The 14852-nt window shown below is 23.5% G+C and overlaps 4 protein-coding genes across 10 annotated transcripts in view; 3 read left to right on the top strand and 1 right to left on the bottom strand.

Annotated features, from left to right (window-relative positions):
• The window catches only part of LOC102681586 (plexin domain-containing protein 2), a 29020-nt gene extending 27474 nt beyond the window's left edge, over nucleotides 1-1546 (top strand). For both annotated transcript variants that reach the window (XM_031508389.1, XM_031508390.1), the window contains exons 6-9: nucleotides 54-263; nucleotides 340-738; nucleotides 826-962; nucleotides 1049-1546. In XM_031508389.1, coding sequence (XP_031364249.1) covers nucleotides 54-263; nucleotides 340-738; nucleotides 826-962; nucleotides 1049-1117 — 815 coding nt within the window. In that variant the 3' untranslated portion in view covers nucleotides 1118-1546. The remainder of the gene's footprint in view (nucleotides 1-53; nucleotides 264-339; nucleotides 739-825; nucleotides 963-1048) is intronic.
• Nucleotides 1547-3117: 1571 nt separating this feature from the next.
• Nucleotides 3118-4787, top strand: LOC102679980 (39S ribosomal protein L47, mitochondrial). Its single transcript, XM_006611238.2, has 5 exons — nucleotides 3118-3276; nucleotides 3538-3705; nucleotides 3791-4005; nucleotides 4095-4254; nucleotides 4337-4787. Exons 1-5 carry the CDS (start codon nucleotides 3155-3157, stop codon nucleotides 4476-4478), a joined length of 807 nt encoding a protein of 268 aa, XP_006611301.1. The 5' UTR covers nucleotides 3118-3154; the 3' UTR covers nucleotides 4479-4787.
• Nucleotides 4788-6049: 1262 nt separating this feature from the next.
• LOC102679007 (pleckstrin homology domain-containing family M member 2) lies at nucleotides 6050-12624 on the bottom strand. Its single transcript, XM_006611229.2, has 9 exons — nucleotides 12265-12624; nucleotides 11154-11349; nucleotides 10895-11082; nucleotides 9767-9961; nucleotides 7995-9695; nucleotides 7686-7910; nucleotides 7028-7609; nucleotides 6843-6962; nucleotides 6050-6726 (listed from the first exon to the last, which is right to left on the bottom strand). The coding sequence occupies exons 1-9, from the start codon at nucleotides 12481-12483 to the stop codon at nucleotides 6610-6612; spliced, it is 3543 nt and encodes a 1180-aa protein (XP_006611292.1). The 5' UTR covers nucleotides 12484-12624; the 3' UTR covers nucleotides 6050-6609.
• The window catches only part of LOC102679148 (poly(ADP-ribose) glycohydrolase-like), a 6481-nt gene continuing 3453 nt past the window's right edge, over nucleotides 11825-14852 (top strand). For 2 of the 6 annotated variants that reach the window (XM_006611230.1, XM_031508424.1), the window contains exons 1-2: nucleotides 14268-14645; nucleotides 14725-14834. In XM_006611230.1, coding sequence (XP_006611293.1) covers nucleotides 14735-14834 — 100 coding nt within the window. In that variant the 5' untranslated portion in view covers nucleotides 14268-14645; nucleotides 14725-14734. Of the gene's footprint in view, nucleotides 11942-14267; nucleotides 14646-14724; nucleotides 14835-14852 lie in introns of those variants that run through there. The other 4 variants (XM_031508426.1, XM_031508425.1, XM_031508427.1 and 1 more) reach the window with 4 other exon arrangements.

Genomic DNA, 14852 nt, shown 5'->3' with positions numbered 1-14852 from the left:
CATATTCATAAATTTATAGACAAATTTTAAACAAATGAAAATGTTAATTATAGGAACAGCATTTACAGTCGTATGGGAAAAAGTTGTATTGCAAGACAAGCCTGATGCAGGAGCATTCACCTTTCAAGTGACCTTACATCAAAATGGTGACATTGTGTTCGTATATTCTGTGATACCATTGATGGTTGAACATATTGAAGATACGGCCCATCCTGTTAAAGTCGGTCTTAGTGATGCTTATATCATGGACAGAATAGTGTTCTGTGAATATCTGATTTTATTTTATTTTAAAGATTTCATAATAAGCAATAATAAAATCATTCTTTTTTTTATTTACAGTTGTGCGCAGGAAAACAATTTATGAATATCATCGCGTAAATTTTAATCGGCAAGATATTAAGAATTGGACAGTAATTTATCTAAATGCATTACCTACCTGTTTAGAAATGGATAATTGTAGAGATTGCTTAACAAAATTGAAAGGTTTCGAATGTAAATGGTGTTCAGAACTGAATCAGTGTAGTACCGGAACTTTCAGGTCGCGACAAGATTGGCTTTTGAATGGATGCGATGTTCGTATGATAAAAGAAGTTGACAATTGTCCATTACCAACTACAACGTGCAAGGAACACATCGACGAATATAATCATGCCTTGCGTATGCATTCAGAAGAAACTGTTACTGTTAGTGAAATGAATGTAAAACAGGAAAAACCTGGAACGAGTCCCTTAGAGCGTTGTAAGATTTTATTTTATATATATAGTTTTAATAGTTTTAAAATAATTTATTATTAATCTAATAATATTTTATTTTTTATATTTTTAGCTCAAGACAATATGAATATGGGAGTATCAGGAATTATTGGAATTCTTCTTGTAATTAGTTTAATTGTAGGTTTAGCTGCGTGGGCCGCATATGCTTATCGTAATCCTCATAGTACATCTGGACAAATGTTAATTAGGGTAAGATTGATAACATTTAATTATTATAAAAAAAGACAAATAAACTTATTTTATTTTTATATAAATGTTTTTTATTCTTTGAATAGTATCGACCAAGTCAATGGAGTTGGCGGAGAGGAGAAGCTCGTTATACGGCAGCAACGATTCACATGTAAAAACCATGTAATCAAAATGCAGTCAACAATTAGTATAGCACTGTCGGACCAAACTTCCTATTAAATATACTCTATATCAAGTCTGCAAGTTTATCTATGGAATCGTTTTTCTGTAACGATGCATATATCGCTTTATTAATTGCCATATATTGATACATAAGATCTATTTGTTGATATTAATCTAAAATAACATTTTTAATTATTATTAATATATTTATACTGAACAAAATATAATTATGTTGGAAAAATTAATAAGTATTTCAAATTATAAATTATCTTAAACTTATAACATTAGTTTTTGAAGAAATGGCAATTAAACCATTAGTGACAAAAATATAGAGGAAACTTTCAAAGTGACCTTCACTCGGTGGGCGAAAGTTTATTGAGGTTTTAAATTTTGTACAGTAATATTAATGTTATAAAAATACGTAAAAATGAGTTTATACTTATTATTGTTTGTGAAAATACTGAACTGATCTTTTACAGCGCATAATTTCTCTAAAGTTTTCTTTCGAAGTAAGTCACTACAACGCAATATTCGAAAGATAAAATATTTCTAGAGCATAATGAACAGTGAGAGACGAACGGAGACTGGTATTACTTTACTGGCTGTATGAAAATATTTGTCACGTTTTCTAAGTCGAAATAATTGTATTGTCGAAAGACGAGCAAGAAATCCTTTTCCTGGATGTAAAGCGTTTATGTGATTTTAGTATCATGTGGTATACTTTGTTATTGTTTAAGAATTCGTTTTTTATCGTTATATAAAGTCCAGTAATTGTTTATATATATAAATATATATTTATATGTTTATATGTTTATAAATATATATTTATACATATGTATAATCTTCGCGTCGTAAAGAAAAATATTTTAATAAAAATCTATTGATCTGATCCTGTAGAAACTACAGTTCAAATACAAAAATAAAATTTTTAATCAAATTTTCAAATTTATTTAGATAGTTTTATCATAAAACAAACATATGATTTTTTAAACTCGTTTCATTAAACTCATTTTCTTCTTTTATTAGTAATACATTCCAAAATATACATAGTCCCTTCCCATAATATATAATATTAAATAAATAAAATAATATATCTATGAACTGTAGTTTCATTTTTAAAATTTTAAATACATGTATATATATGTACATATCATGTATATGTACATGTATATACATATATATATATATATATAAAAAATATATAAATAATTATATAAATATATTTTATGAAAAGATTTTTAAATATATGAGCACCTAACTTAGATACATAAGAAGGCAATGTGAAAAATTCATTTGTAACATTAGATCACCAGTGTATATAGTAGTACATTAAAGCAATATAATTTTTATATGATTGTAACTATAATTAATGTCGCGAAAGGTGCCCTTAAATAACTTTTTGATACATTTATTGGCAATAAAATATATTAAGTATTTTCCTCATATTGAAGATTATTATTATACAAACTTTTTATAATTAATGATAAAAAAATTGTTAAAAATTACATTAATTTAAAAAATAGCATGATTTTTTTTAAATAAAATTACTTTATGAAAATCATTAATTTTTCTCACATTATTGTATATGATCTAACTGATAGTTTGTGATAATAAATATTATAATTATTACGAAAAATATGTTTTAATTTCATATATATTTTTATTTCTTTATAATAAAATTATTTATATATATACATATAATAAAGTTATAATTTTGAAAAAAATTATAATTATAATTTTTTACACGCATTTATAAATTATTATTTAGAAATTATTATTATTTTTAGAAATTAAATATTTTTATGCTTTTTAATATTTCATCTGTTTCATTATTTTTCCATTTCTCTTAGTATTTTGAATAATACTGAACGAAATATAACTTTTTAATTTTTAATATATGTTTATCAATAATTTATAATAAATGTTTATTATATTTTATATTATATCGATACTATTTTAATTTTTTGCTATATCGATATTTTACAAAATCTTATCGAAAGTTATTTGATATCGTAATTTCTGCTAATAAAATGGCGGCTTTCACAAAAGCTATGCAAGTTTCTAAAGGTGTAAATAATGTGACAAAACTGTTTACAAATTTAACTTTATCACAAAATGTTAATTCAGTTTCCATTCCGATATTTATTCCAAGGTTTTTATGATCTATTTTATATATTTTATTTATAAAATTATTTTAAATTCAATAAGAGGTTATATATTCTGAATGATTTTTTTATTATTTAGTATAAATATGAAGATATAAATGTAACAAGTATTTATTTACAAATTTTTTATTTAATAATACTTTATATTTTAATTAATAATTTTTATGAATCTATATTTTATAATTATATTCTATACATAATATTTGATAATATAATTAATATAAGATTAATACAAAAATCTAATATAGGATGCCTACTTTTCAATGTGCATTCATTCATACTACATTTAAAAATAATGATTTGATGGAATTTTTTGATGATCCAAAAAATTGGGAAAAGAATAAAATACGTGTAGGACGTTCATGGCGAAAAGATGAATTAAGATTAAAAAGTAATGAAGAACTTCATAAATTATGGTAAGATATAAATATTATAATATATAAATATTATAAAATACAATATATAAATCATATTAATAAGAATTAAATTAAAAATTTTAAGGTTTGTATTATTAAAAGAACGCAATATGCTTTTAACTATGGAAGAAGCTTATAAACAAGAATGGAAATATTTTCCAAATCCTGAAAGAATTGATAAAGTTGAAGATAGTATGTCTAATTTAGAATCTGTAGTACGTGAACGGAACAGAGCATATCATATGCTTGAGATTGGAACAACTGGAGAGCGACCTGTAGAATTCAAATATAACGCTCTTGGTAAAATATTTTATAAATATTTTATATTTAATATATGTTGTAAAATACACAAAAAATTAAATAAACTATATTTTGAATTTTCTATATAGGTATACGTTTTCTTTATCGTTTGCGTCAATATTCTATACCAAAATATATGAATTCTGCATGGCATAAAAAACATCAATTTGGATATGGTGGATATGCAGTTCGTAAATTTTTACGACTGTATAGAGAAAAACTTTGGAATGAAAAACGTAAATTACGAAAGTTTGTATCGTTTTATAAAATATTTTTTAAAATAATTATATTTTTTAATAGATTTCTTTAAGATATTATTAATTTTTTTTAGTCGCCAAAATAATCAGGTAGCTAATTTGATGAGAATTTTCCCTAATCTTGATATGGAAGCTGTGAAAGAACAATATCCATTGGCAAATATAGAAAGAATAAAACAAAGTAGAAAAGCAGATGGACATTATATACGCGATTAAGTATATTTCTTTTGTTGTATAATATTTCTAGCATTTTAAATATATTATAAAATTAAACAAAATATTTTAAATTTGACAATATTAAAATATTTTATATCATTATATAATATTAAAAAATTAAATTCACATTATATTTTTATAACAAATATTTCAATATATATTATAAATAATTTAATAATTTTCAGGTCATTAAATATTGCATTATTTTTATTTGCATCTTTATCAGAATTATTTAATTCATTATCACAATTGTTGACTGTATAATCTTATAACAATGTTTAATTTTTCTAATATTATATAATTGTATTTTAGTATTTAAAAAATTTAAAAAAAAAAGGAAATAGAGAATTGTTAATATAAAATAAAAGTATGTAGTCATTGAATATAGTGATTAATTAAATATTTGTGAATGTACACACATGCGCGCGCGTACGTACACACACACACACACACACACACATATTTTCATTCGCCATAAATATGCATTTAGTTAAAAATAACTACTACATAAATGTATAAACAAGTTGTAATTATGTAGAAGAATTTATTATAATAAAAGTAATGTAAAAGGTTTAAGATATTACTATACTTTCTTTCATTCTTTCTTGTTTAAGATACAATTTAAATTCAAATTTTATTATATTTTTATTATAAGAAGAAAGAATGAGATAAGTTTTTACTTTTATTTTGTTACAATTTTATTTCTATTTATTATTTTTGTTTGTGACTTTAAAGATAAATAGTAATATTGGTATTGTGCAAAACTTCCATGTAACATTTAAGAAACATGCTTAAAACACGTAAAATTTATAACATTTTCTTTTCTTCAAACAATAGAAACTAATATATTAATTATATTCAAATTTTTATTATATAATATGCGCAAATTTCATAGTAAAATTGCATACATTACTAAATCTTATGAATGCTTTATCACAATTGTACATGAAACGAATTAATTACATGAATTGACTACATGAAACGATATATATAGAATTAGAATTTTATTCACAATGATTTACAGGTTGTATCGATTCACATAGTCCTTAATAATAAAAAAGTATAAGATATGACATTAAAATAAAAATATATGAATTTATTCGTTAAATCATAACACAAAATTGATTTTCGAATGAAAAAAAACTTCTTTGGCATATAAAACTATTTCTCCTATTAAGAGTCATTTTTGATATTTAAAAAAAATATGCTTTTAATTTTTCTTGATATATAATTTAATTATATAATTTATTATATAATTTTAATTTTAATATATAATTTAATTATAATTGCACAAAATATAACGCCGTGATAGCAAAATATTAATTATCAATATTTAAATATTGAGTTAATGAATAAAAGCACCTTGAATATAATATGGCAATATATTCAATGATTCATTTTTAAAAAGTTAGAATATAAATAAAATTTTTAAATCACTAAAATATATTCTTACATATATATATACACACTCGCATATACATATATATGTATATATATACATATATATATATATACATATACATATATATGTATCATAAACAAAAAATATAAAAAATAAAATTAAAAAGGTGTTATTATCATTATCAATATTATTATTAGTAGGAATGTTAATTATATGTCATACACTTACTTTAAAAGCAATTTATAGAATGTTCTTTCATTACAGAAGCTGCACTAAGCCTTAATGTTATTTTTATTAAATCTATCATTTGGTATCTATAGTGCATTTTCAAATGCAGATTAAATATGATTATATAGACATTCATGTTAACTGACACAGTGATTTTTGATGCATTCATCATTATATATATATTACAGTCCTGTGTGCTGTTATCAATGATAAATACTATAGTTTATACTATTAAAAAGATATTGCACCATTTTATTAAATTAGCACATTGACATTACGTGTTACTAAATATTTATAGTTATATAATCTTTTATGTTTTATCACTCTTGTGTCGAGGAACATAGAGTGTTGATTTTGTGTGATTATTTGTTTATAATATAATATTCGATTTTATCGATTGTTATATTTGTTGTATGAATTCATCAAATATTTATATTTTATCAATTTCTATTTCTGAATAGAATGATACGATAACTATTGTCTATCGTTACATCTTATTATTTAATCAATTATTGAAGGTAATAAATATTGCCATGCAAGTTCTAACTCTTTACTGGCATCTGAGCAACGTCGATGAAGCTTATCTTCTGGCGGAAGCGTCATCATAGGAAATTCACCCTAAAAAAATACAAATTTTTTAAAATTATATATAAATTATATATAATCAAAAATATTTTTTATTTTATTTTTTATTAATAATTTTGTATAATAATTAAAAATAAAAAAATTCGTACCAAACTTGCATCAGCCCACAATGTTTCTAGAATTTCTCTAAAGGTACATAATTCTGTATAATTTGTAAAATATATGACCCAATCACCACTACTTTCATGTACTTCTCGACATGCAAATTCCTGAAAATATTGTATAAAAAAAAAATTATACAATAGTATAGATATTTATAATTTTGATTACATACCAATATACACCAAGATTGTTGAGTTAATGGTACTCTAAAAGCTGTGAGGTCTTCTACAGAAGCACAAGAAAGTGTTTGTCCACGTTGTTTGCCAGGAAATACTTCTTTCATAGCTACTAAATGTTTAGTAGTTGTAATAAGGCTACATGGTAATGGTTCTCTTTTTTCAGAAATATCGAACAATCCAGAGGCGCTTTGAACGAAACTTTGTAACCATTCTGATGCAACATATTCATCTGGAGCGGCAAATTGAAAGGACTTATTCGGTTTTAAGAGTATTTCGAACGTGTGAGGACGATGAGAATTGGGAATTCTTCGACATCCTTGACAAAGACCACCTTTCAATGGAATAGCTCTTTTTGGTAATCGTTGACTTGCATCCGTAAACATATAAACAACTCCACCTTTAAGAACAAAGTATCCAGCTTCCCATGGATTAGTTGGAGCATTAGGATGAAGTTGTTGATATGTATGTGGTCTATACATAAGATCACCTTCTTTTGTTGGACCACATGGTGTGCTAGGTGGTGACATATGTTCATCTTCTATATAAATAAGATTGTAATGTTCAATCTTTTCATCCTAAAATATAAATTGCACTAATTTATAAAAAAATTAACTCTTTTTTTTGTGTTTCAATACAAAAATATATACATACAGAATGAACAGCAGTATCACAAAGAAGTGATTGCCTTAAAATATGCATATCTTCATAACTTAATACTTTAACAGCTGGAAGCCTTGGTTTTATTGGAGATCTCCTTATAGCCATTTCTAAATGAGAAATTAATTCTGAAGTAGTTTGAGAACTTCCCGTAGAAAATAAATATTGCATCTCATAATCTGCATTAGATAATAATATTGTTTGTGCATTTGGTCCAATCTAAAAAAAATATATTTTTAATATTTAAACTTTATAAATATAATGTTATTTATTATAATATTTTTTATTATGAGCAAAACCTACCATTATAACATCCAATTCGTTATAAGGAATAACGAATTGATTACTATAAGTATGATCTACTTTCGAACCTGTTAAATATAATGTTTTATCAGTTAATAAAGCGATCATCGGTTTACTTTCTCCATTTGTCATATATGAACTTCTAACTTTATATACTTTATATAACTCTTCTGTTTTGTCTCTATAAATATGTTTCTTAAATAGTTCTCTTAATTTTAAGCTAACTTTTTCTCCACTAAATTCTTGTTTTTCCGCTGCTACGTTTTCTTGAATTTCTCGATCCAAATTATCATTAAATTCTTTAAAAGAATCATAAGTTGTTTTAATACCTGTGATATATAAAGGATTCGTTTTTTGTGACTTTTTACTTCTTTTAACTTCAAATTTTCTTTCGGTAATAGATTTTAAAAATCTACTCAATAATGATGTTTTAGAAGGAGCTTGTCTTAAAGATGGAGTCAATAATTTGTTGCTATTTTCTCCCGTTAATATTGATGTAATGTTACGTTTCTTTGATGGTGAAGCTAAATGTCTACTATTTCTACGTTCCTCTACATCTGATGTAGTAGCACTATCAATATCTGACCAATCGCCAGAATTAGTATACTTTTTCGAATTAGATGGACAAGGCATTTGAACTTTTGTTGGAGGATCTTCTATGATATTTCCATATTCTTTTTCAACAATATATGCTTCTTGTGCTTCATTTTCTTTTAATTCAATTTCCATTTTCGGTCTAAATGCTTTTCCAGGATCTTCTTGACCTTCTGGAGCACCTCGTTCTAAAAGTGATAATCCACAAGCACATTTACAATTGTTCTGACACGATAATTGTTCACAAATCTTTGGCGATCCTTTTTTTTCACAATCGCTATCAAATGTACTCGATGATGAAGAATAGGAATAATAATCTGAATGTACATTTCTGGAATTAACATTCTTTTGAATATAAGGAGAATCTCCATGAGCACACCAACTATATCTTCCTTTTTGTGTATCTTTTTTCTGAATTGAATTAGGTTTTAGAAAACTCATAGAAAAATCCGCATAATTTTCATCATCATCCAATTTCATAGTTTTTAAGATATCTTCATGAAAACTAACGCGTTTTTTACTTTCTCCGCGTTTTTTTTTACGTTGTCTACGTTGTACTATAGCTTCTGAGCTAGAAGATGATAAAATACTAGCATCAATCATATTGATAGTATTCAAGATACCATATGGAGGTTCTATATTTTCGCAATCTGAAATGGTCATACTAAGTTCTAAGAGATTTGTATCATTATTGATTACATATGAATTTCGAGGATCAATATTTCTTTTAAAGCTGTAACCACCATCGCTATAATATGTAGTTCTTTTATTTAAGTCTTTAATTCCATTATCATTTTTACTATTTAATTTATCTAACTTTGACTCATCTAAGCTCTTACTGTAAAAATCATAATCTTTTAAAGTATCCAAACTGGAACAGTTAAGCTCGTTATCATCAAGTTTTCTGGTTAAGTTTTGATTTGCTATATCGCTTTTTGTCATTATGGTTGTTTGAAATTTGGTAACTATTCCAGGTGATTGAGTAGGTGTTTTTCCATCTTCGCTAGAATCACTGGAACTGAAATTTTTATTGTCTTCTATACAGTTATTCATTATTTTGTATCTATTATTCCGATACCTCGGAATTTCTTCTACATGAAAATCTTCCTAAAAATATGAAAAAAATATATAATTTAATATTTCCTTATTTTAAGGAAAATATTAATTTAAAAGTATACCTCTTTATAACTACTAGCATCTGTTTCATTAGCAAGATCCATGTCACTATCAAAAGCAACTCCACTATCACCTGGAGAAGCCAAACTTGAAGAAACACTGGATGATCTGAGATGTAATGATAATATAGTTCCAGAAGGATTTACACTCATAGGTCTTTGAGGCATGTAATTACAAATATCCAGATATGTGACATCCTATATTAAAATAATTAAAATTTATTTTAATATAAAATAATAAGATCAATGACTTAAAATTAAATTTGATGTAAATTTTAATAAATAAAATATAATTAATAATTCTATAAAAGTATAATTTTTAAGGATAATTTTATAGCTATACATAATATATGCTTCATCAATATCTTTCTTATTATTCTGAACAACTTTCAAGTGAATTTAAAATGAAACAAGCATTGTAACTACATGAAACTATATTTTTACATATATGATTTCATATATTCTGCTTTTTATGTGAATTCTTAAAATATATCAAAATATATCAATACTCTACTTTTTTTGATCTCTTTCATTTGATTATTTAATATCATATGTTTTTACTATCTTTTATTTTTGTATTAATTTAATACAAAAATTAATACAATAAATAAAATTAATATTATATATTATATTTTGAATAATTCTTTATATTTTTTCATAATATAAATATTGATTGGTAAATATATCTCTAAATTTTTATGCAAAGGATTCCATAAACAAGAAACAGTATATATAATAAAAAAAAAATAGATTCATATGATAACTTATTGTTTTTAAATTCATAAAAACGAATTCATCTCTTTTTAAATATCAAACATAATTTATTATTAAGATAATTGTAACTATGGAATGATACACACTGATATCAATTGAGAAAATAAAAATTATAAAACATATTTATATAAAACATATTTACATTTTTATATTAATTATAAAATGTTGATGATTATACAAAATAATATACATATTGATTTTTATATTTTATGTGTGTGTATAAAATGTAAAATGCAAAATATAAATACTAATATAAAATATATGAAATATTAATATTTGATACACCTAATAGAAAAATAATATTATAATAAATATTAATAAAATCTTATTAATATTTCATATAATAATTCTACATACCAGTTGCAATGTGAAAGACACATTTTCTAAACCAGCAAGAAGATTAACTAATTGATTAGTTTTATCTGCATCTCGAACAAGTGCATGTGGAAAATATTGTTTTTTTAATGTTTTTGTATCTCGTAATAAACAAGCTAAATAACTTTCAAAGCTGCCTTCACTAAGAGTATGATAAAGCCATGCCCTGCCTAAAAAATATAAAGATGCATTATAATTTTTTTTTATAAACATTAAAATTTATAATGTTAAATATTTTTACCTTTTCCAATGGAAGTTAACACACTTTGAAGAGCATGAATTACAACAACAGTATCTTGATGACTAAGTTCACGAGCTGTGCCCCAATATCCATGTCTTTCTACGCGTAATCCATGGCGTAAAGCTCTATCTAACCAGTAGACCAACCAAGAATCACCATCTAAGACTACTGTGCCATATAAACTTTGAGCATAAACCTAATAAATACAAATAAAAATATCATGTTTATTAAATTATAAAACTTACATAATTTTATTGAGTAATTTTCAATATTAATAATTCTAATATGTAAATTTAATTAAATATGTTATTTATATTTATATTGTAAATTAAATTTTTGTTAATATATGAAAAATTATTTTTCGGATGAAGATATTTAGTCTAAAAAGTAATTAGATATTTTAGTAATTACTTCTCATAGAGAAATATAACATATTTATATTTCTTAATAATTATTATGAATATTAAGCAAAAAAATAAAATATTAAACGTCCAATAATTACGATATTAATAATAATGAATAATCAAAATTAAAGTGTTGAAATTTTATTGTTTTGTGAAAATATGAAATAATTCATAAGATGACAATTTCAAGATTCATCGATCCCCCCAAGGATCTCACAGAATAATAATGAATTAATATAATTGACTGACAATTATACGAACAAAGAGGTAAAGGCACGTACGTCAGTGGAGGAGTCACGACGTGGAACAAGATGTTGAGTAAGTTGCAAGTGAGAAACGGGAAATCGTGATGACGAGAGGAGCACATGTACTTCTTCAACACAGGTTCGCGCGTTCAAAAACAATAAAGATAATAAAACTCATTTAACTGTTAAATGTTTGACGCACAACCGAGCATGTAAGTGCATGTCACTTCAGTTTCAGCTGTTTCGTCATGGTTAAGTATTTTAAGAAAGTCGTTTTTTATCTGCGAGGAAAAAGGAATGAAAATCTATCTCAGTCATTTAAGAAGAATTTCATAGGAGAGTAGAACGTCAATAGTTCGATATATATCAAAATTCGAGAAAGGAAAGTACATATATATATATGTATACAGACGACGTATGGCCTTGATACGTCTTTTCCACATTGAAGTAGACAGCACTCACCAATTTGACAGCTTTGGTTAATTCTTGAAGTATTCTTCCCTTGGACAGTACCTTATCGGTACAAAGGTCCATATCTTCTTGACTCGGCATATCGATCTCTAATCTTACATGATTCTCATCATAAGATAACACGAATTTCAAAGGAAAAGAAAGAAAATGTCGAAGCCGAGGAAGACGAAACGGCTTCAACGCAACGTTGGTGAAGTCACACTGACACATTCGCCGGGTAGAGTCATTGATTTTAGCTAAGCGCAGGCCAGGCGCCAATATCAAACTTCTCTTTATAATTGTCTTTCCTTTATTTTTTTTTATTATTTGCGATACCCTTACTGGATTTGTATTAACTATCAAACCGATTAAAGATAATAGAATTTAAACATTCATTTGGATAAACATTCTTAACAAGTAACATATACAATTCTCAATTTTTCTTTATTGTATATTTCAATATAAATTATTTAATTAGAATCAAGATTCTATTCATTTATATTAAATTAATATTATTTATTAATAATATAAATTATAATTTTATGTATAATTAATTTTAGATCAAAAAAATTATTACAATATCAAGAAATTCATATAATATATATATATATTATAAAAAAATATGAAAAAAATAATTGATATTATTAATTAAAATTATTTTGATATTAAATGTTTTTTAAAAAGTAAAAAGATTGATTAAATTTTTTTATCAAATTTAGTAACAAATTGTTTTTTAATCTTTTTTTATAATTAATATTAAAATGTTATATATACTCCGATTTTTGTTAATATTTTAAATATTCTAAAATAACTTGCATATATATTTATTTAATAATAATTATCATATAACTTATCTATATAAGTTATCTATGTTATGTATTTCACTTAAATAGTAGATAATTTATTGTGCACGTAAATAAAATATTTTTTTGTATGATAAATAGTATGATTTTAATGGATCAATGAAATTTGTCATGGTAGGTTAAAGGGTATATGCATAACATGCATAATTATCATTTTCTTATATTATAAGCTTTTTTTAAATATATTGTAATTGCCTGTTGTCGATTTATGCTATTTTTAAGTTTGATGTATCGACAATTTTTAAAAAAAAAATGTCGATAATATCTATCAAATGTATAATTATTTAAAAAAAATAATTGAAATATATGATAAATACATTATAAAATGATTGCATTAGTTACATTAGTAGTTACATCATTTATTTAATATCCAAAATATTTAATATCTAAAATTATAAAATTTCAATCTTTATTTTAAAAAAGATATGTTTTCTGTAAATAATTTCTAATAATTTTCAAATTGCAAATAAATTTTAAGATAAATTCAAAAATAATTTATAATATGAGAAAATTTCTTACTTTATTAAATTTTAGAGATTTTATTTTTAGATATAATATATTTTTATATAATGTATTAAAAAAAAAATATGTAAAAATATAATATAATATGAGATGTTATAGAGTGATACTTTTTTTTTATTTTTTTCGTATTTAGATTACATACGCATAGATATATAGATAAAAGTTAAAAAAGTAATATCTAATATGATCAACAGTTAAGTAAAAAAATTTATTCTATAAGAAATAGAATTTTCTATGATCAATAAAATTTTCTTAAATCTTATTAATAAAATAACTATGTATATGAATTTTAATATCTTATTTATTTATATTTTTTTATTGTATTATTTATATCATATGAAATGTAAAAAATATATTTTTTTATTAAAATTTATTTATATATGTATATACATATAGTGTATATATATATATATATATCTTGTATAACAAATTAACTTATAAAGTATTCCTATAATATATAAGTTATTCTAATAATTTCTATTTGCAAAGAATACAATAAAAGTAAACAATTTTGCATTTCATGTAAATAATTATTTTAAACATAAAAATTATTAAAAACATATTCTAAAATATTTTTCCCCTATTAATTGAATTTCCCCTAAACGGTACATTCGATTTATATCTTATTCATAGTAATTTGTGTTTCATGCAATTTCAGTACTTACGAAATGTTGCGTACTATTATATAGAAGTGTAAAGAATATTCAGATGTAAAGTGCAAATGTAACTTTTAATATAATTTATAAAAATATTATTTAATATTATTAAATAAAATTTTCTTTTTATGTACCGTTATGTCTAATTTTCCCGCAATACGTTTATCATCACAAAGAATTGTGGCGCCAAAGCAATATACGCGTAATATTGGTTTTAATAATTATACATATTTGAAACGATATTTTAAAGAATTATTGAAAAATTTTTCATTATTGTGATAATTTATTGTCACTTCAAGATTATTTTATTTTTGAGATGCATTATATAGTTTTTACACATCGTTTTATTTTTGTACGTAAGAATTTTCATTTCACTGTATTATTTATTGTTATATTTTATTATTATTATATTTTATTTGTAATTCTCTTAGTTAAAGAATTATGTCGGATCCCGGATTGTCGCTTGACGAGGAAACACTCTCCCCAGATATCTTCAACGATGTAGATAATATGACAAATAATCCTGTAAATTCTGATGATTGTAAGATATTAATTAAAC

The sequence above is a fragment of the Apis dorsata genome, unplaced genomic scaffold, assembly GCF_000469605.1.
Source record: "Apis dorsata unplaced genomic scaffold, Apis dorsata 1.3 scaffold_85, whole genome shotgun sequence".
In the NCBI taxonomy this organism is placed as follows: Eukaryota; Metazoa; Arthropoda; class Insecta; order Hymenoptera; family Apidae; genus Apis; species Apis dorsata.
This window is presented reverse-complemented; position numbering and strand designations above follow the sequence as displayed.

Bases quoted from the DNA above. Each gene is read 5' to 3' on its own strand.
- LOC102679980 (XM_006611238.2), top strand. From the start codon at position 3,155: ATGGCGGCTTTCACAAAAGCTATGCAAGTTTCTAAAGGTGTAAATAAT. The intron at 3,277-3,537 runs GTTTTTATGATC...AATCTAATATAG, and splicing joins ATTCCGATATTTATTCCAAG to GATGCCTACTTTTCAATGTG. The intron at 4,255-4,336 runs GTTTGTATCGTT...AATTTTTTTTAG, and splicing joins GAAAAACGTAAATTACGAAA to TCGCCAAAATAATCAGGTAG.
- LOC102679007 (XM_006611229.2), bottom strand. From the start codon at position 12,483: ATGTGTCAGTGTGACTTCACCAACGTTGCGTTGAAGCCGTTTCGTCTT. The intron at 11,083-11,153 runs GTAAAAATATTT...TATATTTTTTAG, and splicing joins GTTAACTTCCATTGGAAAAG to GCAGGGCATGGCTTTATCAT. The intron at 6,963-7,027 runs GTATGTAATCAA...CAATATTTTCAG, and splicing joins AACAATCTTGGTGTATATTG to GAATTTGCATGTCGAGAAGT.